This window comes from Neovison vison, chromosome 13 (genome assembly GCF_020171115.1).
Source record: "Neovison vison isolate M4711 chromosome 13, ASM_NN_V1, whole genome shotgun sequence".
In the NCBI taxonomy this organism is placed as follows: Eukaryota; Metazoa; Chordata; class Mammalia; order Carnivora; family Mustelidae; genus Neogale; species Neogale vison.
The window spans coordinates 11,848,160-11,875,659 of record NC_058103.1 but is presented as its reverse complement, the minus strand read 5'-3'; the positions used below and the strand labels follow the sequence as shown (position 1 = coordinate 11,875,659).

The following is a 27,500-nucleotide window of genomic DNA, read 5'->3' as shown; positions in this document are numbered from 1 at the left end:
AGAGCAGAAGGCCTGAGATGCTCCAGGGTGAGCTCAAGAGAATCTGGTCCTGTAGGCCATGTTCATCCATCCCTCCGGAAGAATAAGAACAGATAAGTTTTATTAAGCCTAAATGGACCAGGTGCTGTTCTAAGCGTTAATTCATTTCATCTTGATCACAACCTAGGGGTAGACTCTAGTATCTCACCCATTTTCTAGGTGGGGGAAACGGAGGCTTAAAGAAGTTCAGTCACTTGCTCAAGGTCACAAAGTGACTAAGTGTTCGGGTTAGGATTTGAACCTAAGCCATCCAGCTCCTGAGACTGTGCCCCTAAAGCATTGGACCCAGTGTCCCCCCCAGGATGCTCAACTACCTAGAATGCATTTGAACTCATGTCTTTCACGGAGAGATTCGAGGTGTGAGGTCTGCTTCTCGTGAGGCACAAACGTGAGGTCCTGGCGGTGCCAGACTGTGCTCTCTTCACATGTAGATTTCTCATCTGGAAGCTTCCTTTGTAACTCTCTAGGACCCTCTACCCTCCTTGTTTCTCTGCATCGAAGAAGGAAACAAACAAACAAAACCACGTGCAGGGTTTCCACCAAGGGTGTTTTGTTTTGTTTTGTTCTGTTTCGAAGTTCCAAAACCACCAGCATCTCCAACTCCATCCACAGCACGACAAGTCTCAGGTTTCCTCCTGAAACAATCCCCACCTCAGCTGGCGTTGGTAAGACTAACCCCCACGGTCTGATTTTTTTAACTGAAATTTTTGTGGCGCTAACTGTAGATTCACATACAGTTGCAAGAAATAATACGAAGAGCTCCCCTGTACCCTTTACCCCGTCTCCCCCAAATGGTAAGAAACATCCTCTAAAAATATCGTGCAATACACTGACCACAAGATGGACACTCGTACAACCCACAGATTGATCCTTCCAGCTTTGCTCGTGCTTCTGCGTGTGTGTGTGTGTTTGGTTTTATCCATTTTATCGCATATGTAGCTTCCTCCGTCCACCTCCAAAGTTAAGATACAAAGCAGTTCCATGACCACAAGCATCCCTCCCATTTCCCTTTTAGAAGTACATCCATATCCCTCCTGTATCCCCAAGTCTACTTTACCCCCCACAACCACTTGTCTATTCTCCATTTCTAAAAATCTGTCATTTCAAAGTATTTTATATATATGATATTACATATATAATATATTATATATATATGCTCAACTACCTAGAATGCATTTGAAATCATGTCTTTCACGAATAGATTCGAGGTGTGAGGTCTGCTTCTCATGAGGCACAAGATTATATATTATATTATATACAGTATATATTATATATTATATTATATATAATTATATATTATATACAGTATGAAGCCTTTAGGAGCTGGCTTTTTTTTTTTTTTCCACTCCACATAATTGCCTTGAGATGCATCCAAGTTGTTGCACGGATCGATAGTTCGTTCCTTGTACTGCTGAGCAGTATTCAACGGCGTGGACGTAGCCATTGTCTGACCATCCACCTGAGGAAGCACATCCGGACTGTTCCTGGTTTTTTGGTTCTGGTGAATAATGCTGCTATGACCAGTCGCAGACAGCTTTCATTTCTCTAGGACAGATGCCCAAGAGGGCGATTCCCAGGTCAGGAGGGAAAACGTTCAGTCAGTCATCACTTAGCTTGGTGTTAGCTGTAGTTGTTTTCTAGAGGTTCTTTATCAAGATCCGGTAACTTCCTTCTATGTCTAACTTGCTGGGAAATTATTGTTTTTCTAGTACCTGATGGTCACGGCGTCACGCTGGGGAGTCTTTTCCCAATGAAGTCAGATCTACAGGTACCACCATCAACGTTTAGTTTTCCAAAGCATAAAATTCCTTTTCACAGCCACATGCTCCGGTCATGCCCGTCACTGTAGCTCTTCATGAAACACGGCTCCTCTGCCCTTATGCCCTCTGCATCTTATGTTTGTTTGTTTGTTTGTTTGTTTGAGTTGGGCTCCACCATGGAGCCCAACTCGGGGCTCACACTCAGGACCCCGAGATCAAGACCTGAGCTGAGATCGAGAGTCAGACATTTAACGGACTGAGCCACCAGGTGCCCCTGCGCGGGGCATCTTTCAATCCCCACACGGCAAAACGGCGTCACTGTGGTTTGCATACATTGTATGCTCGGTAAGCAGCAATACCTAACATTTTTATTCTGCTTAACAATTCACTTGACCTTCATGATGACTGTGGGAAACAGGCATGATTAGCTCTGCTTCCAGAAGCAGAGGCTTAAGGAAGTTAAGTGACTTGCTAAGGCCATCTGACTTGTAAGGAAAGGGCCAAGGTTATCTAAACCCAGGTTCCATGTTGGTTCCACTCCAGCTGAGCTGGTGGGAAAGAATGGAAACCTGGACTCCATGATCTCTAAAGGTCTTTTTCTGAATGCAAGGCCCTGGGAAGCTCTAAGAAAAGCAGGAAGACAGCTGTATCTGTTCACACCAGACTTGCCCTGCCTGGTGCCCAGACAAGAGCTCTCCCATACACTGATGCCGCAACTCCCACTACCATGAGTCGTGTGACTCTGTCTAGTGGGCTGAACGTCCCTTGACACCATCACCTTCACTTCTGACCTTCTGCTTTTCCAATCCAGCACATGCTTGCATTTGATTCAAACAAGCACTGCCAATGATTTCTTTTGTTTTCTTTGTGTTAGCAACCCTGTTTCTGGAGATGTCTACTTTACCCACCCTTTGAGTTCTTCACGTGGACGTCCCTAGTGGTCAAGGGATACTGCATTCCACTCGCCATGGCCACACAATGTTGGGCAGAGGCTCTTAGTAAACGTATTTGATAAAGATTCATTCATCATGGCCCAAGCCATGGGAAAGGAAAGCGGAGAGCATTGAAAAGATACTGCTATCTTCCAGGAGCTCATCCTCTTTTTTTCCACCTTTTCTTGGCCAGCACTAAGGTGGCGAAGCTGCAGGTGAGAGAGCTAAAGTGGAAAAACCAATTGAAAATCCTATACATTGCAGGCTCACGTTGGCAGTCCTTTAAGGGACATCAGAGTCTGTTCCATAGGACAGCAACACCCAAGCCTGGGGTCAGTTCAGGTTGTTGGTGCTCTGGCAGCATGCTAACAAGTTATCCCTCCCCTGTGGCCCCATCTCTCCCTCTTGACCTCATCGTGGTAGACGCAGAGAGAGAAGGGAGTCGTAGGAAGAAAGCAGTACAGGATTACTGCTTATTGGAGTCTGCATAACACCCCTTCGTTGGGCTGGAAGTGGGATTTGGCGGGGCCAGTTGGGTCACTGAGAATGTGGTGATGAGTACATACCCAGCAATAGTAGAGATCTATCTTCACCTTGCTGACGCTGGCCAAGCAAGACGCATGTTCATGGTTACTGGCAGGAACTCTCAGCCAGGATGAGGGGAAATCTCAGAAGCCAAATTCCCATCCTGTTCTCCTTTTGGACTTTAAAGAACGTTGTCCCTGGTCTGATCACCTCTCCAGCCACCCCTTCGTGACCCAGCCACACCTCTCCTATTCCTATGGCCTTTCCCTCCATCCTTCCATGGCACCAGTGCAAACATCACCAGATACTTTGGGGTTGAGTGACTTAACAGGCACACATGTCACCGAAAAGCACTTTGTGGCCTCCCTGTGGCAGCACCACATGTAATAGCCGAGCGTTGGAAATAACCGAAATATCCACCAGCAGGAGACTGGTTAAATAAATAATGGGACACGGGTACAATGGAACATGACACAGACATTGACATCATGCTGAAGAAAAATGCTTAGTGATACTGACAAAATGTTTTTAGTGGGAAATACTGGTGGAAAAATCAAGGTGGTAAACGTTTACGTGGTAGAAGCAGAACCTTGTGAAAAATAAATGTGTGTTTGTATCACAGTGAAGAGCTGTAATAGAAGGCATCAGGGTTCTTCTTAGGGAAGAAAGTATCCTTTTTTTTTTTTTTTTTTAAGATTTTATTTATTTATTTGACAGAGATCACAAGCAGGCAGAGAGAGAGGGGGAAGCAGGCTCCCTGCTGAGCAGAGAGCCTGATGCGGGGCTTGATCCCAGGACCCTGGGATCATGACCTGAGCTGAAGGCAGAGGCTTTAACCCACTGAGCCACCCAGGCACCCCGAAAGTATCCTTTTTTAAGAACACCTTCATCAACTGCTCTAGGGGGTGAGGTGAAGCTTTGAGAGCAGTCGGAGGCAAATAAGGCAGATAAAAAGATAAGCAAACTGGGGCGCCTGGGTGGCTCAGTGGGTTAAAGCCTCTGCCTTTGGCTCGGGTCATGGTCTCAGGGTCCTGGGATGGAGCCCCTCATCGGGCTCTCTGCTCAGCAGGGAGTCTGCTTCCTCCTCTCTCTCTGCCTGCCTCTCTGCCTACTTGTGATCTCTGTCTGTCAGATAAATAAATAAAATCTTTAAAAAAAAAAAAAAAAGATAAGCAAACTGCTCTGTGTTTGAAATGACCTGAATTTGAGAGTGGAAGAGCCTAAGAGACAGAGCAGGGATGGAGGGGGGGAAAAGAGTCTGAGAAGCATGGCACGTTCTTAGAACCTGCCAGAAGAAATTCAGCGGTCCGTAAGAAACTCCTGGTAGTCTGCCAGCCAAATGAATGCTAAGAAGAAGAATTTAAAATATTCAGTTTTTGAGCTGTAAACTCCTTGGGTATCCCATAACCTTCAGGAACTCTACAACCCCAAGTGGTGGTACCAGGGGTGTGAAAGTGAAGGGGCAAAAAGAGGAAGCAGAACTGACCCCCCCCCACCGGCAACCCCCTGGGGAGAATGAGCGACATCCTGGGGGTACTGGGAAGGAGACTGGTGGTGGTCCCAGCACAAAGGACCCAAACTCCTTGTTTTCCTAAATAAACTGGAGAAAGGTAGACCTTGTAGTGAACTAGCTGATACATATTTATATGGACAGAGAAGAAAAGACTGGAAGGAAATAAACCCAAATAGGGAAGAGTTAGCTGGATGGCTGGATAACAAGTGAGTTTTAGTTTCTCCTTTGAATTTCTTTTTAAAAGATTTTATTTATTTATTTGACAGAGAGAGAAACAGCGAGAGAGGGAACTCAAGCAGGGGGAGTGGGAGAGGGAGAAGCAGACTCACTACTGAGCAAAGAGCCCCATAAGGGGCTCAGTCCCAGGACCCTGTGATCATGACCTGAGCTGAAGCCAGACGCCTAATGATCAGGCCACCCAGGCGCCCCTCCTTTGAATTTCTTTTATCTAATATCTTCTACAGTTACAACATCTTACTTCTGTAATTAGGAAACTATGTTAAAAATCCCTTCCGCCCATTGTGTCTTCAAAGAGAGCGGGGTGGATGGAACTTGGCATTAGGGCTGCAGAGAAGGCTGAAGGGTCTCCTCAGCAGAGAGCATTTCCTGTTCCCAGGGCCCCTGCCTTGGGAAGACCTGGGGGCCTGAGAGGGTCCTGGGCATCGTGGCAGAGGCACACCTGCAAGGGCGGGATTTACAAGGAGGCTCCAAGGGACACACCTGCTGGTGCTTTCGCTCTCAGGACACCCAAGTAAACCAAGTAAGCCAAAGGCTCTCCTCTTCCAACACCAGGGAGGAGGCTCAGGATGTTGCTGCCACCAGCATGCAGCACAACGGGGTAGGCAGGGCAGGCACCAGGCTGCCGCTTCACAGCCTCTCCCTTGGATGGCTCCCTCTCAGACAGGCCTTGCCTTCTCCCAGTGCCCCTCCCCACCAGTAAGCTTGCTTGCTTGTGAAGCTCCCCAGGGAACCCAACTGAACGTACCAGGTCGGAAACACCCACACTGAAGGCTGTCGGGTTACACCTTATTCACCTCCCCTGCCCTGGAGTCACTGATGACTCTTTTGTCCTTCCCCGTGCGCTCCCTTGCTTCCCACAGTCCCCCATAACCTCCTTTGCGGAGTCCTTTTTCCTCCCCTCTCACATGCTTTGTTGTCTTAGTACCTTCTGGTGTGAGAATTAGATTTACCGAGACCATCATGTATGAAGCGTTTCTTGCGTACCAGGCCCTGTGCAGGCATGTGAGCATGTATCGCTTCATGTCAAATACCATCACAATCCCGTGCAGGGCACATCATCGCTCCCACCCTTTACCAGAAACAAACTCCGAGAGAAGGACCCGTCCAAGGTTAATGGCGGAGTCAATGGAAAGTCAGGATTCAAACCCAGACCTGCTTATGCTAAGTAAAGTTCTCTCCCATTAGGCCACGTGGCTCTGCAGGTTTTCTGCCCATCTGTTCCTCTGTGTTCTCCTTCTTCCCTCCCATCCTCATTGACAAACTCGGGGTGACAGGCCTTCTCACTCTCTAGGTGTCAGGGACGGGTCTACACACGTTCCCAGTGAACCAGTTCCCTTCACAGCCCGAGGGTGCAGGCCCCTTAGAGGAAGGAGCTCAGTTCTGACTCGGTGAGAGCAATAGGCCCAGAATCATATCCCTAAATGCTTGGATGTGGCTGGACTCCTGCGGGATCTTTAGCTTTGGGCCAAGGGTGGCAACTGTCTGAGACACTCTTAGCCAGCACCTATTGCCTGTAAGTTTTGGCCTTGACACTGTTTCTTTCCCCCTCCCTCCCTCCCCCTCTTTCTCCCTCCCTCCCTTCGTTCCTTCCTTTCTCCCTTCCTTCCTTCTGTCCTTCCTTCCTTTCTCTCTTTTTTAAAAAATTTATTTCTAGACAGACAGTGAGGGGAGGGGCAGAGGGAGAGAGAGAACCTCAGACAGACTCCGTGCTGAGCATGGAGCCCGATGGGCTCCCTCTCACAACCCTGAGATCACAACCTGAGCCGAAACCAAGAGTCAGACGCTTCGCCGACGGAGCCACCTCGGCATCCTGACCGTCTGTTAAAAACTTTTATTTTTCTTGCCATCAGGCCTTCCTAGCCTAGTCTAACCAGCACTGCCAGGTTTCTGATGGTGAGTGACCGCCTGCTCAGAATCCAAGCCTGAATTTTGAAATAATCTGGAAATATTAGCAGTAATAGGTAATATTTGTGACATCAATTTAGATTCCAGAGCCCAGAGAAGACTTTAAATAGCCCTCCAATCCTTACTCTGGTTTCTTTCAGAGACGCTCTGTCTGAAGCTCTCATCCTGGGAGGTTGTGAGGTCCCTTACTTCGCTTGACCCTCCCTATTTGCAAGGGTTGCCTTGGAAATCTTAGTTGGGATGTTTTAATGATTATTTGTCAGCACATACCAGTAAACTAGAATAAAAGCGAGCTTGTTGCTTGTCCCTTTCCTAAATCCGGCTGCTCCCAGGAAGAGAGGCCGGGGAGCGGGGAGCTAGAAGGTCTTCAAAATCCTAAACAGTTCAGCCCTTGTGAGAGGACACTTGGAGGGCAATGACCCAACCCCTACTGTTTACATTTGGGGAAACTGAGGCTCAGAGTGATGGGACTTGTCCAAAGTCACAGAGCAAGTTAGCCCCAGATTCTGGACTAGAACTCCAGTTCCCACTACACCTGTGCCATGTTTGAGGAGAACAGGGGAGGTTTGGGTTTGGGCTATAAGGAGCCCAGGAAAGTGCACAGGAAAGATTCAGGGAATAAGCGAGTTGCCTTCCCATGCTTAGGCTGCTGTATCTGAGGTACCAATGGCCAGGGCTTCAAAATTCAGGGGCCAGTAAGAATCTTGGACACCGATAGCACATGGCACACCTTCTTCCATACCAGAGGCACATCGCTAAAGCTCAGGACCAATTCATATCACAAGATCTGACCGAACTCCCTTCCCTGCCTCACTGCCGGATTCGAGCTGTCACTAACGTACTACTGAGGGGCATTCTCCCACCGGGGGGGTTCCAGGCCGTCAGGATCTAGCTCTGTGTGCGGACTGGCGTGGCAGCACTGCAGAAAGGGGGATGAATCCCACAGTGGGATATTAAGAGAAATTGGGGGGCCTTGGGATAATTTTGCTTGACATCTTCGGTGTCACTGCCTGACAAGACTAGACAAGACAGAAAATATCTATCATGGCTCTAAAAACCATGTCTATGAGGTGGCTTTTCTTCAGGAAAATAAAAAAGAAGAAAGCCAGATTACCCATGATTTCTCTAAGTGATAAACCTGTCATCATTTTTCTTAAAAAACAATAGCCATCATGCATATATAGTTAGAAAAGTCAAATATTACAGAAAGATTTAAAATTAAAAAGTTAAAAAAGACATGAAGGAACCTTAAGTGCATATTGCTTAGTAAAAGAAACCAATCTGAAAAGGCCACGTCCTGTATGATGCCAACTCCATGACATTCTGGAAAAGGCAAAACTATGGAGAGAGTAAAAGCTCCAGGATTGCAGGGGTTGTGGGGTAGGGCATAAGGATGAACAGGCAGAGCACAGAGGAATTTTAGGTAATGAAAACACTCTGTATGATATCCTCATAGTGGATACATGTCATTATACATTGGTCCAAAGCCATCCAATGCACAACACCAAGAGCAAACTCTGATGTAAACTATGGACTTTGGGTGATTACAATGTGTTGGCGTATGTTCGTCCTTTGTAACAAACGCCCCAATGGGGGAGGTGGTGCACGTGGGGGCAGGGACTGTATGGGAAATCTCTGCACTTTCCCCTCCATTTTGCTGTGAATACTGCCCTACAAACAATAAGGTCTTAATAATTTTTTTAAAAGTTAAGGTTAATTTATCTGCCCAGTCCCCTTTTCAAGTGAGGTTAACAGCTTCACTTGAATGATTTCAGATGACCTTCCTGACACAGATACGTTGATGCTAGCTTGTATCTACTCGCACAAGGGACTTGTATTAAAGAGTGGCCTTCCTTCTGCCTTTTCATATCATAACGGCTTTTGGAGACTGGTATGGATCTGCACACACAGAATGACCCGATCCCGTGTTATGACCACACAGTTCAGAAAGTGTGGCGTGAAGACAACCTTCTTGAAGAGCTGGCAAAGACCTCGGAGAGCTTAGAATCCAACCCTAGTCTTTGTAAATAAGAAGACTAGAGCCCAGAAGAGAAGAGTCTTTGACATAAGGCACCAGGACGTGGAGAACTTGGGAGTCCAAGTTCTTGTTCACCAAGCCAAGCTTCCATTCTGTTCTCAAAGGTAGGGATGTTAGAAGCAGGGAAATCTTAGTTCAGAGAACACCCCTCGCGTTCTCATTAGACGATTTTTTTTAAGCAAGTGTTTTTGTGTGTGGATTATGAAGAAACCAGTATTTGGGGGACTATTTTAGTATGTGTGTTTGAAACACTATGGGAGAGTCAGTGTGGATAGATATTTAACACAGAAACCGGGCATCAAGCGAGTTTTCCTAGTAGATACTAACTATCCAAGTATGCATTTTATCCCAGAATTATTAACATTGGAGGTGAGCATTTTCCTTCATTGGGCAGGTCTCACTTTTTATTTCTCCTCTACCTTTTTTTCTTCTATGTATCCCTACCACTTAAAATGCTAATTTATAGCACTCATACTTTATAGTTGCGGAAATATATTCACGTTACTCCTCGCCTGCACCCTGTGAGTCAAGCCGGCATGATTATACCCATTTAATAAGAGAGGCAAACCAAGGTCAGATTAAGTTCCTGTACGGTGAATGTGCCACCAGCAGTCACGTGAGTCTGCCCCAGTCAATATTCCACTAGACACAGGGCCACTGGTCTCTTTGGTGCTGGCTTTGGGGACTCTTTGTTTTTGTTTCTTGAGAGATGAAGTTTGGCCCACAAAGCCAGAACTTAGAACCAGCCAGTCATAAAAACACAAACGCAAACGTAAGTATTACTTTCCAGGATGTTAGGAGAGCAAATGCTCCACACCACCCGGAATAATAATGTGCCCAACTTCATTTGGCATTAAAACGGAAACATGGTTTTAAAGGATGGCGTCCTCGCTCTCATGACATTAGAACCGACCAGGTCTAGAGTAATGCATTTGGACAATTCCAGACGTTATCCATCTAGTGGATCGTCTCTCCTCATGGGGTCTGCAGAGCGATTACTGAGACAGTAATGGCTGAAGGGAATTCCAGCTCTTAATACTTCCCACTCAAATTTCTCAGGACCTCCTAACTGGAATTCACACGCTCCAAAGCAAGGGGGACAGAAAAGAGGAGGAAGTGTGGGCTCCTGCAGCGTCTCGGCTCGCCGGAAATCGGGGTTCACCAGCTCCTCACACTTCTCTGTCCATGCAAATTCAGGTCATCTTCCTGGCGACAAAAGGGAAATTCTGACCCGGTTACAGAACGCAGGACACTTGTCTCTTAACCACCCAGAATGGTCATGGAAGGGGACTCTTAATCACACAAGGCACAATCGCAGGAAAAGGATGTTTGACCTACAGAATACAAGACTGGACGAGGGGAAACTGAGCTGCCCTGAAAATGCCAAGGCTTGTCCCTGTTACACGGGTGCTGAGATATAGTCTGTGAGATGATGAGCTGTAGTCTGTGTTGCCTCAAAGGGTAGACAGAATATGACTAGACCAGGGGCATTTGGGTGGTTCAGTTGATTAAGTATCCGGCTTTTGATTTCAGCTCAGGTCATGACCTCAGTGTCCTGATATCGAGCCCCACGTTGGGCTGCCAGCTCAGCATAGAGTCTGCTTGCCTCTCCCCCTCCCCTGCCCCCCCACATGCTCTCTCTCAAACAAAGAACATAAATAAATAAATAAATAAATAAAAGATTTTTAAAAAAAGAATATGGGTGGATCAATAGAAATTTCACGGAGGTGAATTTTGGTATTTAAGGAGGAAACTCCTAAAAATGGAGGCTGCGAGGTGAATGGTTAGGACCACAGGCTGTGGAACTATAGAGTGGCAGATGAGAAATCCCTGCTTGCCACATACTGCCACGTGACCACGGGTGAGTGACTTAACTGCTCTAAGCTTAAGCTTTCTGTCTCACGAAGTGAGAGCAAAGGAAATTATATATATTAAGTATGTATATTTATATGTATAAATTATATATAATTTTATATCTTTATGTACATATATGTATTATATGTATATGTGTGTGTGTGTGTATATTCATCAAAGGCGGGGACCTTGTCCTTCATGTTTACTCCTGTGTACTCAGGCCCCATGCCCAGCATCTAGCACATATTAAATGCACAATTAATATTAATGGAATGATTGGATTTACAGGATCTTTAATATGAGGCAGCTGCTGGGAATAAGCATTTTCATTCATTTCTAACTCATTCACGAAACATCGACTGGGCTAGGAACTGGGCTGCTTGTGGTGGTCTTTACTGCCACTGCTGTTCCTATAGTTGTTACTATTACAGTTGTTGTTTTCTGGTGGTAGTTGTTAAATGGGTCACTTTAGGTGGTGGTGACTACCTCTACTGTTGGAGGTGCCTAAGCTTATGCTAGAGGCCAAGCTGGTTATGTTACCAAGAAAATTCACACACCTGTGTGAAGTTTGGGGTCACATCCGAATCTGAAATCGTAACTGATTACATAACTCTAGAGATAGCTAGTTATTTAGCATCACTTCTCACTTTTGTTCTTTACTCACAGAAACACGATGGAAGGGAAACCTTTGCCCCTGAGCTTGCTCCATGTAAATGTCATCTATAATCGGAGTGTTCTTTGAAAGTCTTTTTGGCAGAAAGGGAAGGGAAGATCCACTCGGATGCATTTCAACCTGAGATTCAGCTCAGCTCAAATCAACCTTCCTTGGCACTACACATCCCACCTCCTTTTCAAAAATATTAGGACACTGTTGGTTTGGGTCCTACTAGACATGGCATCATTTTATGGCTGATATGAAAATGTACATGTACAAGAGAAAGGTAATGAATGAGCTTTACATTGCTAATGAATGATTTCCAGGCCACATGAATACCACCAGGAACTAAACTCCTTTCATCTTCGATAGCGTTATCTTTGGCTTTTTCTTTTTTTTATGTCTGATACCATGGCTGGTGCTAGAGGTTTCTGCTATGTGGTTGGGACAGGACTAATTATCTTGGTGAAAATGGAAAACTCTGTTCCCAACCGAACCTCTGACCTCCCAAAATCACCTGGGAATTAGGCACTTGATGGTTGGTGGGTTGAGACATTTGGTTTTCATCCTAGCTATCTGGAGAAGGCACAGGCTGGGGGTAAGAGAGAGTAGCTATAAGAAGAGACTGTCCCATCTGGAGGTCACTCCCAACTTGCAAAGCTCTGGGAACAGTTTTTGGCTGCTCCAGATCTTGGCCATCCTGTCCTCACTGCAGCTGCATCCCCTTGGATGGGACACTCCCATGTATTGTGGCTGTAGGGACATCCTAAAGAGTTTCTGGCTAAGAACCACCCAGTTCACTTCCCTTGGAGGTAGACTAAGGACCTTCAGAATCTTCTTTAGAAACTTAGCCAGAAGTTTATGTTCAGAATATTCTTTCCTAGAAAGCATCCTACAAGTTTCAATTCTCACATGATCCTAGAGGCCACATTTATAGGTAGAGATTTCTTGGCAAAGATGCTGCCCAAGGAACAGCCTCAGATCAACAATGCATGGCCAGTCAAGCTCTCTCAGATGGCAAGCTCTTGGCTGAGCATCTTAGCATGAAGCCCTTCTTCTTTCCCCTTCTTTGACCAGTTTTTACCTCCAAAACTTATCTTCTAGCTACTGGGTTACCAGTTGTCTCTAGTCTTCATCTCCTTCTTACCACTGAGTTCTTGCATTTGCAATTCATCCATCTTCATGCTTGGTTCTCTGGCTCCACACCCCTTTCTGTTGAGTACCCTTGGTCTTAGAACCTGCCTCAGAGTCTATGTCTCACTTTGTCCACCTTAGGTGTATCTACCCAGGCAGCTTCTGGTATCCCATTGGGGTTGACTTCAAGGATGGGTGGCTTATGCAGTCAGAAGGGCCCTGTATTTGGTTTAATGCTCTGTTATTGCTTCCTTGAAATTCCTAACAATTTTATCTTTGGAGCTGTGTTTTGTAAGTGAAGTTTGATGGGATGAGGGTGCACGAACATGAGCAGAAGAGAGAGGCACAACCATTCTTTGCAACCCCACTTGCACGTAGCACTCAGGGTGCCCCATGAGCACAGAATTCAGGTGGACCCACAATGCGTGAGAACTCAGCAGGACCCAGCTTGAGTACGAGGTAAGACTGTCAGGTCTGTGACTAAGGAAGCAGGCAGACATGCTGACAGCCCCAAGAGGCATGCTTTCCATTCAACCCAGAAATTGCTTCAAATACAGAAAGAAAGCAGTAAGAAGCACAGATGACCTAAAGCCCCATCATATCCTCTCCTACTTACGTTTCTACCCTGCACTAGCCAACTGCTTATGCTGAAAACGATGATATAAAAGGAAAGAGTGGGGTAAGAGTAGGGAATAGTGCCTGTTCCTTTCCTTACTCGGTAGAAAGCCAAACTTGGTGGAAAGTGCCCCATAAGGAATGCATGTAAAGAAATGAAATAAAAATAGTTGAGTTTGTTTTTGTCAGCATTTCCACTGCTCTAGGAAGAAGAGACTACATATGCATGTATAAGCTACAAGATGTGAATTGTGTAATTTACGTGATTTCACATAAAAGGTAAGTCCTTTCGCGTTTCCATTTAAAACTAGCTTTGCACAATATAAAGGTGAACAGTAAAATTCATGACAATCATTTAATTTTCTTATAATGACATTAAATAGCAAATAAAAGCACCATGTCAAATCGAGAGGGAGAAAGGTCATAAAAGAAAGGAGAAAAGCTTTCTTTATCTTTCAACACCTTTCATGATACCTCTCCCCATCCCACACACATTTTTTTAATAAGGAGCTCCCCATTTTCATTTCGCACTGGGCTGCACAAATTATGTGGCCAGCCCTGGTCCCATGGCTTTAAGACATGCCCATCCCAGGCCTTTACCCAGTGTGACCTCTCTAAGCCTTGCCATACCCTTGTCCTGGAGCTTCATATAGGATCAGTGGGTACTATCTATCCCTTTGGTAAAATAAACAACAAAAAATCTCTTAAACATAGCCGTAATTGGATGGGAAAATGGACAAAATGACATGGTAGGGGCTTAATCAAAGTCACAGGGTAGGTCAAGGATAGAGGCACAAGCTGACTCTCATCTAGATCCAACGCCACGGCCTATAGGCCCTCATCTACACTGCGGGCATTTGAGTCTTGAATGTCATTCGAAAATATCAACAAAGTCATTACATGTTGTAATCTTTTGATCACACCCAGCTGGGGCCACCACAGCCCCATGGGAACCATGGGGAGCAAAAGGCTCTGTCTTTCAAGAAACTCTGCACAAAACATTCCACGGCCCCAGGGGAGTCCTGTGTCTTGTTCAAGGTCAATAGGAGTCGATCAACAGGCCAACACGCGCTTCCTTTGTAGCTTTGGCAAGGAGTAGAGTCCTACATTGCCCTAGTTAGGTCAGAATATCTTTTCGATCACTGTATCAATGTCATTCAAAATTTTGAAAGAACGGGATACTTCCCAATTTTTTTTTTCTTAATTCCATAAAGAATAAGACGGGTAAAATCAAGTCCAGGGGTCTTGCAGTATTGGTCAGATCCCTCCCAATCAGGAGGAACCCCAAGCCAGAACAGACCACAACCACGGGCACTCTGACAACTGTCTGCATATTCTTCATGTGACCCCCTCAAGTCATCCAAATGGATTTTTAGACGAACATCTCTTAGTACATTGCACATCCCCACCACCCTCTTGCTATCCTCTTGGAGCCTTCCGTGAAGAGTACCAGGGTCCAACCAGACCTAGGTTTTTTCCAGAAGCCTCCCAACAGCCTTTTGTTGGGTGCTGAGCTGCCCTTAGCAACATAGCCTAATCCTCCAGGTACTTCTGGGCTGGTCCAAGTTCCTTCCAAACCCCAAATGTCTCTCTCTATGGACAGCTGTGTAGAAGGACAGATCTTTGAGAGCACAAACACCTTCAGACTGCTCCCACCAGGAGCTGGCTGGGCTGCTCAGTCGGCACTATAGCCCGGATGGAAGGGTCAGTTGCCTTTCTGCCAGAAAGAATGTGCAGCTGGTGTCTCCTTCTTATCAGCAGGCACGAGGTGGGACAGGGTATCTTATGGGCTTCACGGCACTGTTCTGGCTCTGACAACAGTAGCAGTGATCTTTTCTTCCCTTTCCATCAAATGGTCATTATAAATGCTAAAAATTTTACGTCGCCACTTCAAATAATCTTCACATTTAAAGAAATGTAAAAAACGCTTCTGATAATAATGGTAACTGGGAATAAAAGCAGATACAGGAGGTCCTGGCTTTGAAAACAGTTCACATGAATGTCTAGAGAAAAATACAGGGAGGAAATATATCACGAGGGGTGTCTTTTGGTGGCAGGGTTAAGAGTAATTTTGCATTTTCTTCTTTAAACTTTTTGATATTTTCTAAGAGAAAATATACTTTAAAGGTATGTATTACTTGTGCTGTCCAACAAGAAAGGATACTTTCCTATCAGCTGGGACTTCTCAGACAGTAGTAAGAGATTTTATGCATTATCCCAAAGGAAACCAACATCGGGCTTCTACTTATTTTCTAGGTGACTTCCAGGATCCTATCTCCCAACTGAATTTTCTGTCCAGGATACAGATTTTGGCTTTGACATGACTGCTCAGCTTGTAATTACTCTTCATTTGTCTTTCATTGAAATTCGAAAATGTTTAGGAAGAGCCCTATCAGGGTTTTGAATTAGGTCCTGTGTTTTTTTTCTCCTGGTTCCCAGGGCTCAGAACTCCAAACGGAAGCCCACCTAAGACTGGATTCAGGGAGCCAGATGCCTAGAGGACACTGAATTTGCGCATCAGGGTGTGATGTCGAGAACACTGATCATTGATTTTGGAGTTGGATAGCTCTGGAACCTCGGGTTTTGTTTTTGTTTTTTTCTCTCTGCAGTCTTTCAGCAAGTTGTTTTAAAGGTTAAAAAGCGCATTGCACATAGGGTGACTAGCACGGTGCACACAATAAATTATTAATACGAAGAAGGGGCCACCGGCTGGAGAAGGCAGCAGAGGGGAAATCCATCCGCTAGCGATTGCCACTCTCCATTCTCTCACTGCTGAAGTTTTCGCAAGTTGCCTGCGTGGTGAGGGTAAGGGTGAAGGAGCTGGCGGGATCTCAGCCCCGCCCTGGCTGGGCTTGCCTGACCAAGGACACATCTTGGGTTTCGCCATGGAAATGTAACCGCCTCTGGGGTTGGCAATAGGCAGTCCTAGCCACAGGCCAGCGGCCAAAAGCGTGGGGTGAGGGGCAACCCTAGAATGCCCGTGGATAAAACTAAATATAAAACTCCATTACCACTCTGAAATCACCGCATTAGTGATCCAGACGGCCTCTCCTCCACCCACACCCACTCTGCCCTTTAACTATTCATCAGGCAGAAGCAAGTATGCCAGAGGCTTACAGGAAATAAAGAGAACCCAGCTGTGCACGATGACGGATTGAGATAGCCCATCTCTGCTGCACAACTACTTTACCTACTGCCATTATTACTAGGATTGCTATGGGCACCACCATTTTTGCAACTGCTACTACTACTAGTCTATTAATCCCTTCCATTTGTAAACCACAGTGTATAAAGTGGCTGGTTTTGCCTGATTGAAGGTGATACTGGACATGGCCTTATGGGAACACAGAGGCAGGCTGGCACTAGACGCCTCAAAGGGAACACAGCAGCATTATGGACATTTATTTTTTTCATCCCCCAACTTCCTGTGCCCAAAACACATTCACCTTCTGCGGCCACACCCAGCCCTTCTCCCCAGGCTACTCTTCTCCTACTGTCCCGTGCTAGTTTAGGCAACTTCAAGGGTTAGGGACTAGGAGTAATGGCCTTTTATTTGGCCGTTGGATTGGGCATTGGACGGTGTCCAATGGGGTGAGGGGAGTACAGAATGCCTCTCCAAATGTAAGGCCATCACGCCTGCCCACATTTCCCACCTTCTCACAGGAAGGCCCTGGAAGGACCCACGCTCTTCCTTTTTTAAAAGAGACTTTGATTTCCTGTGGCAAAGTTAATTTTTTTTTTTTTTTTTTTTGCCTGGCGGTGACCTAAATCCCCAAAGTGAACTCTGGAACTCTGGAATGAATGTACCTTTCTCATCCCAAATGTATATAATTTCTCATCCCAGCAGAAGGGCCCCCTTTGCCTCAGGCCGTGCAGTCAGCTGGAAGAGGACCAGTGAAGGAGCAAGGATGTCGCACACAGCTCAAGCCCAACCATGAACCAGCTTCGCTTTGAGCTCGCTCCCTTCACCTGGCAACCGGGGGCCCCAGCAGAGCGGAGAGAGAAGAAAGTGGCATTTTGGAATCCATTTTGCTCAAGATGCCGAAGGCATCGTGGCAAACTGCCCTTTGCTACCGAGGCCAAGGGAACTTGGGGCAGGAAGGACCTTGCCCATGGGGATGCGGTCGGTTGAGGGCAAGGTGAGGGCGAGCTCTGGTGCCAGTGATACCTGACGAGAGCGGCCGCTGGGCATGCGGTGGGTGCGGGTGCCCACCCTGGGCGCTACTTCCCGCGTTTGGACCCAGGTCCACTGGCGGCCAGTAGCAGCAGCAATCGCCACCAGGCCAGCCGGGGCTCGTTCTGTCTGACCAGTTATTTTTAGGTGAGATTTACGATGGACGAGGGGGAAGGGACTCGGGAGTGTCCACGGGGAAAGGACGAGTTTGGGGAGGTACAATCCTAAAAGTCACTTTTTCCAAAGCGCCCCCCTCCCGGGTCCTCCTTCCTGGAGCAGCACGGTGCCGGCGGGGAAGTGGGCAGCGCGGGCGCCCGCAGCGGTTGGTTGGGACCCGAGGGCCCCGGTCCCTCGCCGGGCGCCGGGCGGGCAGGGGCGGAGGGGCCGGGCGCGGCGCGGCGCAGCTCACCTGCCAGGCTGTTGTAGCAGTCGATCTCGATGGCTTCCACCGTCTTGCTCTGCTCCTCCGAGAGGCGGCCGGGGTTGGGGGCCCCGGGCGGGGAGGCCGCGCGCGAGTCCCGCTCCTGCTCCCCAGGCGCAGGCAGCAGCCCCTTCAGCTCCAACAACGCCCGGTGGTATTTGCCGATGGCTTCGCGGAATTTCTTGTCCTTGTAGCACTGCGCCCCTTGGCTCTTGAACTCGTGCGCCCGCCGGATGAACTCGGCGGGCTCGGCCGCCGCCCCAGCCTGGCCGCGCGCCGGGACCCCGCCGCCGCCGCCCGGGACGCACAGTGGCGGCGGCGGCCGCTGCGCCTCGCCGGCCGCGGGCGGGCTCGGGTTCCCCTTGGCCGCGGCCGCCGAGCCCTTCCTCTCCATCCGGCCGCCGCCCGGCGCCCAGCGCGCTACGCGATCAGCCCGCCGCCGCCGCCGCGCCCGCCTGGGTTTAAAAGCGGCGGGCGCCGGTCCCGCGCCGGGCAAGCTCGGCCGCGGCCGTGACACCCCGCGGCGGTCTGGCGCCCCGCACTCCCATTCTCCTCGCCAGCTGCGGGAGGCTGCTCTCTCCTCCTCCTCCTCCTCCTCCTCGGATTGCCGTCCCCTCCCCGCCTCCCTCCCTCCCCCTCTCCCGCGCCGCCCGCCCTTCTCCTCGCCCTCCTCCCCTCCCGCAACCTGCGGGCGGTGGCGACCTGGCCCCCGCGGGCGCGAGGCTAGCGGGATGGGGGACCGCGGGCCCGACTGGGGTGGCGGTGATTGTCGCTGACCCGGAAGAAGCTTGGCTCGCCCGAAGGAGGGGAGGATTAATGACAAAGACGGCCCCGTTCTTTCCCATTCAACCCAACCCTCGGAGACGCGCCTAGTCTGGAAGAGACGAGAGGGGGAAGGGATGTGCGTGTGCGTGCGTGTGTGTGTAGGGAGGGGGTCCGCCAGCGACCGGACGCATGCAGACTCACCCTCAATAGATTGCTTGAAAACTAGAAAGAAAGGTGCGTTTGGGAGCAAGGGGCGTAGGCACAAGGCAGAGCTTCTTGCTCTTTGCAGTCAGGCAAAGAACCTATTTAAGGTGGCAGGGCCTCTTTTTTGTGGATCCAGGTTGTCTCCGAGGTGTGTCTCCGTGTGTGGCCGCCCAGGAGTCCGGAACACTGTGCACTTGCCGGTGTGGGGCGTTGTATTCTAGGAGCCGCGGACACCCCCGTGTGCGGGCAGCTGTGCGGAATGAATCACCGAGGTCAGAGATGGAAAACACCTGTTACTGTGGGTCACCCGGCTGGGGGTGCATGCGTTCCAGTTTCCATTTACAGGGCAGTTCCGTGCCCTTCGTCCCGAGGTTCCATTCCGTCACTCACTCTTCCAGGCAGCCTGAGTGTCCGCTGAACAGGCTGGGGTTAAGGGGCAAAGATACTAGACTGTGAGAAGCACTGTGGTAGATTGGTGAAGTCCGGAAAGGGAAGGAACCTCCAACCCTACCCCTTCACCCACATATACTCTTTGCTGATATTTTGATGTAGTCCCCACTCGTTTTCTGCACATCCTTATTTGTACAAAGTGCCCTTTTATCAGGCATGAATGGTATGGGGATGATAGATACAGTTTCCTGCTCTTTTTACTTTACATTTCATGAGGTTAAATAGTCCTTTAAAGTCTCGTGGCTTCATAATATTCATGTTATGTCCATACCATGGTGTACTTAGCCATTTTTCTCTAGTCAGACAGTGACTCCAATTATTATAAATAGTGCTAAGACAAGAAAAATAATGGATACCACTTATATATCATGCTTTCTTTGTGCCAGGCACTGGGTTAAGTACTTTATGTATAATAATTCATTTAATTCTCATAACAACTCAGTGAAATAGGTGCTATTATTATCCCCATTTGGACACCAGGTGGCAGAAACTTTCCCAAGGGCACACTGCTGGTAAGCAGTGGAGCTGGGATTTAAGTCCAAGCAATCTGTATTTGTACTTAAAATTTTGTCCTAATTTATGTTTCCTTACAAGAGATTATGTCGATTTTTTAAAATGTCTTGAAACATATTATCTATTTGTTTTTTAAGAAAGGTTGTACTAACATGAACTCCCACCAGCAATGTAGTATTTTCACAACATCCTTGCCAACAGTGAGGGTTAAACTTTGAAAAGTATTTTCTAATTTGATGAATGAGAACTGGATATTGAATGAACTGGGGTATCTTTCATTATAAGGTGAACGTTTTTCACATGTATCGTTGTCACTTGTATGGTACGGAGGGCTTTTATTTGGACATGATCTTAATGTACTAAATGATACCTTGTATGTTGCAGTACTTTTCTAACTGCGTTAACATCTTTAATCTCGCTTAATCCTCACATTAGCCCCTGAGAAGGAAAATGATTCTTTACTCATCCTGGGAGTTTGCAATGTTTTCTGACAAGTGAAACATCGTATTATTGTCGTGGTTGAGAGGCTCTGTCCTTAAGAGATATGCTGGGTATCTATCTGGGCTGCTTCCTGGATGTTATTCAATTTCTGAAAACTTCAAATTCCCTCACTTATTATACGGGAATACTACTTCCTTCATGAGGTTGTTGTCAAGTACATTATAAGTGCTCAGCAGATGGTAATTTAATCATTATTCATTATATCCTGTCATTATTGGATCCCCTAATAATATTATGGCAGATGCTTGTTAACCCATAAATACTTGTCAGCCCCTGGCCCTTTTTCCTATAAGGGATTATATCAGGTGGAGCCAAGAGAAGAAATTGGGGTTGAGTGCTCTGAGTTTTTATCGTTAATTTCATACTCAGGCACATGTTGGATAAAGATCTAGGCCTGGGATTTTGCTACTGTTGGAGATAAGGTATGAATTGGGTCATGACAGTCAGAACTGTTTAAAGGCGAGAAATACTGATGTGACAAATTGCTTTTTGTTAGCCTACAGCGTCCCAGCTTAGTGGTGCATTGTCTTCTTCTTAGATTTTGGGTCTGAGGACAGGGCTGCGAGAGACACGTGATGCAGGGGGTACTAGGCTGTGAGTGATGTCAGCCCAACACAAAAGCTTCATAGTAGCTTGGATGAAGGAAAGTGCGAGTGAGGAAAGGAGAGAATATTATGGGGGGGGTGAAGTGAGAGGAAATTTACTATGTCCATCTGTCCTATGCAGTGGAGCTGTGCGTGTATGGCCAAGACTGTTTTGTTTGGTTGTTTTCAGTGTGCTTCTGTCTCTAAGCCACTCATTGGTGAATGGGTGCTGGTTTCTCAGAAATGGTCTCCCTTTACATGGAATTAAATAGGTGCCAAAGAGAATTTCTCAAACATCCTTTCATTAACTATTGACCATATGCAGAGCCCTATTTTTGGAAGCGAGCAAAAATCAAAACGACAATTTGGGCACGGATTCGGAAACTCGGTATTTCTCAGACTTTAATGTGTATATGAATCCCTTGGAGATTTTATTACAATGCAACTGCCAGATTCCCTTCATCTAGGGTGGGGTCCAGGATTGTGCATTTCTAACAAGCTGCAAGGTGATGCTGTTGCTGCTGGTCCAGGGCCCATATTTTGAGAGGCAAGTATTTAGAGGAAAGGATAGTTTCATGTCTCCCCTTCTCTCCAGACTTTGCCTTCTCCCAGAGAAGACGTTTTCATTAGCTCGGTCAGATTCCAGGAAATTAACTGGACCATATTTAACAAGGGCAGGGATAGGAACCTCCATGTAGCTTTTTCTTCTACTTCCTGCAGCAGGAATAGGTACGCTGAGCCAAGGCCCCCTCTTGGGATCTGGTCATCTTGTTTTCTCTTTCTCCAGTGCATAGGTGAGCATACTTTTTATTGCTTCCATTTCTGATCCAGTGTGGCAAGACGGAGGGTGAGAAGATTTCAGTGTGTAGTGGGGAGGGAGAGGCTCGGGGAGGCCTTTACTGTCGGCTGCTTGCTCTGACCTTGTTTTTACAAGAGAGCTCTGCACTAAGAAATTGAGCATCTGTTCATGGGAAAATAAAGGAGTATTTTGATTTCTCCTCTGTTGATGGCTCTTGAATGTATCACGTGCTCGTGAACCTCACAGGGGAGAAAGATGACTGAGCCACAGTAGGTTTCCAGCACTTGTGGTCCTTGGGCTCAATGTCATCAAAACCTTTCCTTTCACTCCTAACAGGCAAGCTCTGGGTGCAGGTCAGTGAATCCTAGGAATGACCTTACCATGAATGGAAGGGTTCAGTCCTGCTGAGATACACAAGGAGGTTTCTTAGAGGAGATGTGTATGGAACTATTCTGATGGCAAGAACTCGGTGTGGTGTAGAGCGGAAGTCATGGTGCTCCTGCTGGCTTTACAGGTCTCAGACTGTCTGTCTGTCCTGGGCTCTGACCTTATTTCTGTTTCTCTGAGTATGTGCCTTTCTCACTGCCTACTGGTCTTAAAAGACTAAAGCCCCTTTTCTTTCCAAATTCCCTCAGAAGCTTGCATACCTCCTAAACAGATGGCATGAGCTGCTTTCCTCTTCCTTCAGCTCAGTTTCCTAAGCATATGCAAAAGACATATATTTGAATCTCCTTTATACTAATCTAAGCTGTTCAGGGTTGGTCACATGCCAACCAAACCAAAGCTATTTTGGGGATGTTTTTCTAATTGCGTTCAACTTCACAATTTACCTGAGAAAATGACAGCATTCCCATCACCAGTTTTCATCCATATGCAATCTTCAATCATCCTCCGCGGAAGCGTGGGAGACGTTTAACCACTTCATGCCTGGATGTAGCGTTTGCTGTAGGAGGCTAATGTGAGCCTCGTGTTTTCATTCTTCCCACATCTGTCCACTCACCCCCCAACCCAACAACAATTTTCTCTATAATTCCAGTGTCCAGTCCAGTGTAGCCTGATTTAGAAAAGTAAGGCCTCTCTGCCTATCCCTACTCTCTCCTACTACTCAATCCACTCTGCACCCCACAACCTGCTCATCTCCAACATCTGCTGTGGCTCTCTGTGGGAGCTGTGACGTCAGCTGTTTCAATTAGCCAGCATCCCTTCCTTCCCCTACTCCATGTGGTCCTGGTGGAGCTGTCAGTCGCGGTGTCTGTGGTCCTTCCCCACCCCCTCCAGTCCCCACTTGCTACACCTTATTCCAGGCTTGGCCAATCATATTATTTCATCTCCCTGTCTCACAGTGATTGGATCAGGGAGGGACACATGACCCAAAGAGAGCCAATCACAGACTTCCATGAGATTTACAGTCTTTAAGATGGGAGAGAAAAACTCTTCAAGATGTGAGGATTTGAGGTACAGGCTATCAATGGCCATCTCACTCACCACCTGGAGGAGTATCTGGAAAACGAATTTGAACAGAGACAAAAAGGATATGAGGAAAGACAGAACTCTAGGGGTATCAATGAAGTTCTTAGATCCACTAGTTTTTAATGCCAGGTACACCCTGTCTGTACATTTGAATTTGAACAGAGAATTTGAACAGAGACAAAAAGGATATGAGGAAAGACAGAACTCTAGGGGTATCAATGAAGTTCTTAGATCCACTAGTTTTTAATGCCAGGTACACCCTGTCTGTACTCCCTAGTATGTGAACCAATGAATTCCCTTTCCTCCTTGAGCTAGTTTGAGTTGTCATTCATGATTAGAAAACTACTGATTTATGTATTTCTTGTCAGGTATTTAACTACCCCCCCCACACACACCTATTGCCACCTGAGTCTGGCTGCTGTTACCCATGGTTGGTAACTATCACTATGCCCCCCTGCCTAGAACCATTCATTTTAAAAATCTTTTATAGTTATTAAAATAGTTTATTCATTTATTCTTAACTTTGTATTACGGAAAATTTTAAGCATAGAGAAAGAACAGTATAACAAATCTTCAAGAGCCCATCACCCAGCCAGCATAAACAATTGCCAGCAACCAATATTTATTGCCATTTTCCATATGTGCCAATTTCTCTCATACCTCTATGCCTTTGGACTTGAATTTCCTGTGTGTTTCATCTCTGCATTTCTCTTTTGCGTGTTCTTAAAACATTAGGTCTTTCAGCCAAAGTCACTAGGTTTGCTTCAAGATTTAGCACAGGGTGTCACCTGTCCTGGGAAGCCTTAATGACCTCCATACAGAAGTTCAGTGGTCCTTATGCTTTGTTCAGGCAGTTCCTTTTTCATGCTTTTCTATTACGTAGCAATTATTCATTCAACAAATATCTACTGAAAAATTTCACCATTTCAAGCTTTGGACATCTACCAATGAATGAACAGAACAGGCAAAAATTTTCATAAACACCAGAAATAAATAAGTTGAATAGGATGTTAGAATGTGATAAGTGCAACCAAAAAGGGGGTCATTTAAGGGGGATTGTGTGTGTATGTGTGTGTGTGTGTTCAAATTTTAAATAAGAAAAATCAGGCCACACTTAACTACACTCCATAATGCTTATCTACTTGCTTTTTGTCCCTGCAACTAGACTTTGGCTACTTGAAAGCAGGGATGGTATCTTCATTTTTTTGTAGCTCCAACACCTAGTACAGTAGAAAGCATTTTAGTAACTAATAGTTGCAGAATAAATGGAATAAGCAGCAGAATACAAGACACCAACTAGAAAGACTGTTGGTATCAAGAGTTTTTTTTTAAAAGATAGTACATATGCAAGGGGGAAATTCCAGCAGTACTCTCCATAAAAAGAGCAGATAATAAGAATTAAATTTTCCTTCTACCCTGGACTCATTCCTCCAAAATTTTTCCCAACAGGCATTCGCTGTTACTTGTTTCTCATGCATCACTCCAGACTTTGTCTACCTACCTACTTATCTATATTAAATTATAAGTGTTATAAGTCTCTTTACCTCTGTGAATATTATTTAATTTCACCATGACCCTATTAGGTTATTATGACACTCACTTTACAGAAAAGAGAGCCGAGATTTCAAAGGTTAGGTAATTGGCCCAAGGTCACATAGTTTGGAAGGCCAGAGCAGGGTGGCTGGACCCCAAAAGCTATGCCTTTGGCATTTCTGGACTTCTGCTAGGGATGAAATAAAGACAATTTTCACAGAGAGTCTAAGGACTGTCTTAGATAACTTTTAGGGTTCTTTAAGAATCGGGAACTGCTTTTTTTTTTTTTTAATCATGCAACAAAACTTTTATTAACATTTTGAACAGCTATTGAGAAAACCAGTGACTCAGTTATTACTGAAACTGGTAATTTCTAAACTTAAATTGGGGCAAAATGGCTATAGTGCAGAGCAATGCCATCATTGGGCACTATGAATTCAAAACTGAAGAATTAACAGCCACCCCTCAGACGGAGAACCAGGTGGAGAGTTGACTCTTTCTGGATGTTGTAATCAGAAAGAGTGCGGCCATCTTCTAGCTGCTTGCCAGCAAAGATAAGCCTCTGCTGGTCAGGGGGGATGCCCTCTTTATCTTGGATCTTGGCCTTTACGTTTTCAATGGTGTCACTAGGCTCCACCTCCAGGGTGATGGTCTTGCCGGTCAGGGTCTTCACGAAGATCTGCATGCCACCCCTCAGGCGCAGGACCAGGTGCAGGGTGGACTCTTTCTGGATGTTGTAATCAGAAAGAGTGCGGCCATCTTCCAGCTGCTTGCCAGCAAAGATAAGCCTCTGCTGGTCAGGGGGGATGCCCTCCTTATCTTGGATCTTGGCCTTCACATTCTCGATGGTGTCACTGGGCTCCACCTCCAGGGTAATGGTCTTGCCGGTCAGGGTCTTCACGAAAATCTGCATTTTGACCTGTTAGCGAGTGGAACGACACTGAACGCAATCACGTCGACTCACTCAAACGCCAAGACACCCACACCCGACAATGCCAGCCGCTCCTGAACGAGAATTGGGAACTGCTTTAATGCTGTGCCATCCCATCATCCATTCTCTGCCCCTTTCTGTCTTTGTGCCCTGAGGGGACCGACTCCTGCACCTAGTGGGCTTCTTTGTCCCCTCGCTGAGGCTCAGCTTTGCCCAAAGGAGAGCACCCGCTTCATAAGCCTGGGGGATGGGGCTGGAGAGGGATTGAATTCATTTCTTTTCCATTCCCTCCCTGCTTTGGCACCATGGTTCTGGGGTGGCTATATCCTCTCATTACAAAAGTTATGACTGGTCGCCCCCTACTCCTGGGATCCACCTGTCAGTGGACTCTCTCAATGCAATTTCTGCCTTTTGCCCAAATATCTTCCATAGCTTGCTAATCGCTGGAAGATTCAACATTCTTTCCTGGTTCCTATAACCATGCCTCCACTTTTGTAAATAGTCTCCGTGGTAAGAGTCTCTTCAGATGCATCATTAGAGTTAGCTTTTGTTTCCTGTCATGGCCTTATTGTAAATGCTATTTTAAGACGTTATGCCTTTCAGGAGACTCTCAAAGACCATCTACTGTAAGTCCCAGTGAAATTTATCTCTACTAGTGAAATTTTAGGTTAGTAGGGAAAGCTATTTGGAGCTAATATGGGCCCTTTTAAGAAAAAAAAAAAGATTTTTATTTACTTATTTGACAGAGAGAGCACAAGCAGGGGGAGCAGCAGGCTCCCCACTGAGCAGGGAGCCCAATGTGGGACTGGATCCCAGGACTCTTGGATCACGACCTGAGCTGAAGGCAGACACGTAATCAACTAAGCCACCCAGGCATCCCTAACAGAGCCACAGTCTTTAAAAATCTAATCACAAAAGTGATATACGACCATAGCTGCCTTATTCTGTTGGTCACACAGACTAACCCTGGTACAAGGTGGCAGGGACGACACAGGGATGTAAATGTTAAAGGAACATTTTGGAGGTCTGCTGCCCCAAGAAATAGGTATTATATATATATTTTTAAAATTGTACCTAGCTATACCCTCTACTACTCTGCTAATAGGAAGTTTCCATAAAATTCCTCAGTCAATTGCTACCTTATAATTTATTGGTTATTAGTCTTCTGGGGGTAGAGGCTGTGGACTGCTTTGACAAGCGTTGCCAGTGACAGAATTAGGGGTAGGGGTCGGGTGGCAGTGTCTAGTGTCTTGTGGTGGTAGCATGGTGCCGACTTTGTGCTTTTATTTCATGGCATGAACTGGTGGCATTGTTCTTGCCTGTGTATCCCTGAATTGAGCCCCAGTGATTCTGTAACCTACCCCATACCAGGTTTTTGGGCAGTGTTTCACTTATTTCTATTGGCAAATCTTTGGGAATATTATGTAATGGATTGTGAATGTGCTCTTCAGGGAAAGTGGAACACAATTTATTCTGAAATGAATTCATTGATATAGTCACACTTATTGGTTATTTTGGACTTAGTGGTTTTTTTTTTAAATTATGGTACAATACACAAAACATAAAACTTATCATCTTAACTATATGTATGTATTCATTTCAGTGGCATTAAATACACAAACATTGTTAGACGACATTATCACCATCCATCTCCCAAACTCTTTTCATCTTGCAAAACTGAAACTCTGTTCCCAATAAATGCTAACTCTCCCCTCATCCCCAGAAGTCTTTTTTTTTTTCTATTGTGGTAAAAACAACAAGAACAACAACATAAAATATAACCTCTTAATCATTTTAAAATCTATGTTCAGTTGTGTTAAATATATTCACACGGCTGTGAGACAGATCCCCAGAACTCGCTCATCTTGCAAATCTGAAACTCTATACCCATTTAAAAAAAATCACCTCCCCCTCCTCCTAACCACCTTTCCACTTTTAGTTTTAT

At 46.3% G+C, this 27,500-nt stretch overlaps 2 protein-coding genes across 2 annotated transcripts in view; both read right to left on the bottom strand.

Annotated features, from left to right (window-relative positions):
- The window catches only part of TTC9 (tetratricopeptide repeat domain 9), a 31,763-nt gene extending 13,497 nt beyond the window's left edge, over nucleotides 1-18,266 (bottom strand). The window contains exon 1 of the mRNA XM_044229925.1: nucleotides 17,794-18,266. Within this exon, the coding sequence (XP_044085860.1) occupies nucleotides 17,794-18,199 (406 nt within the window). The 5' untranslated portion in view covers nucleotides 18,200-18,266. The remainder of the gene's footprint in view (nucleotides 1-17,793) is intronic.
- Nucleotides 18,267-24,917: 6,651 nt separating this feature from the next.
- On the bottom strand, nucleotides 24,918-25,629 carry LOC122893108 (polyubiquitin). Its single transcript, XM_044229926.1, has one exon. The coding sequence runs from the start codon at nucleotides 25,535-25,537 to the stop codon at nucleotides 25,076-25,078; it is 462 nt and encodes a 153-aa protein (XP_044085861.1). The 5' UTR covers nucleotides 25,538-25,629; the 3' UTR covers nucleotides 24,918-25,075.
- Between the last annotated feature and the right edge of the window lie 1,871 nt (nucleotides 25,630-27,500).

Excerpts from the sequence above, each read along its gene's own strand:
- LOC122893108 (XM_044229926.1), bottom strand. The coding sequence starts at position 25,537 with ATGCAGATTTTCGTGAAGACCCTGACCGGCAAGACCATTACCCTGGAG.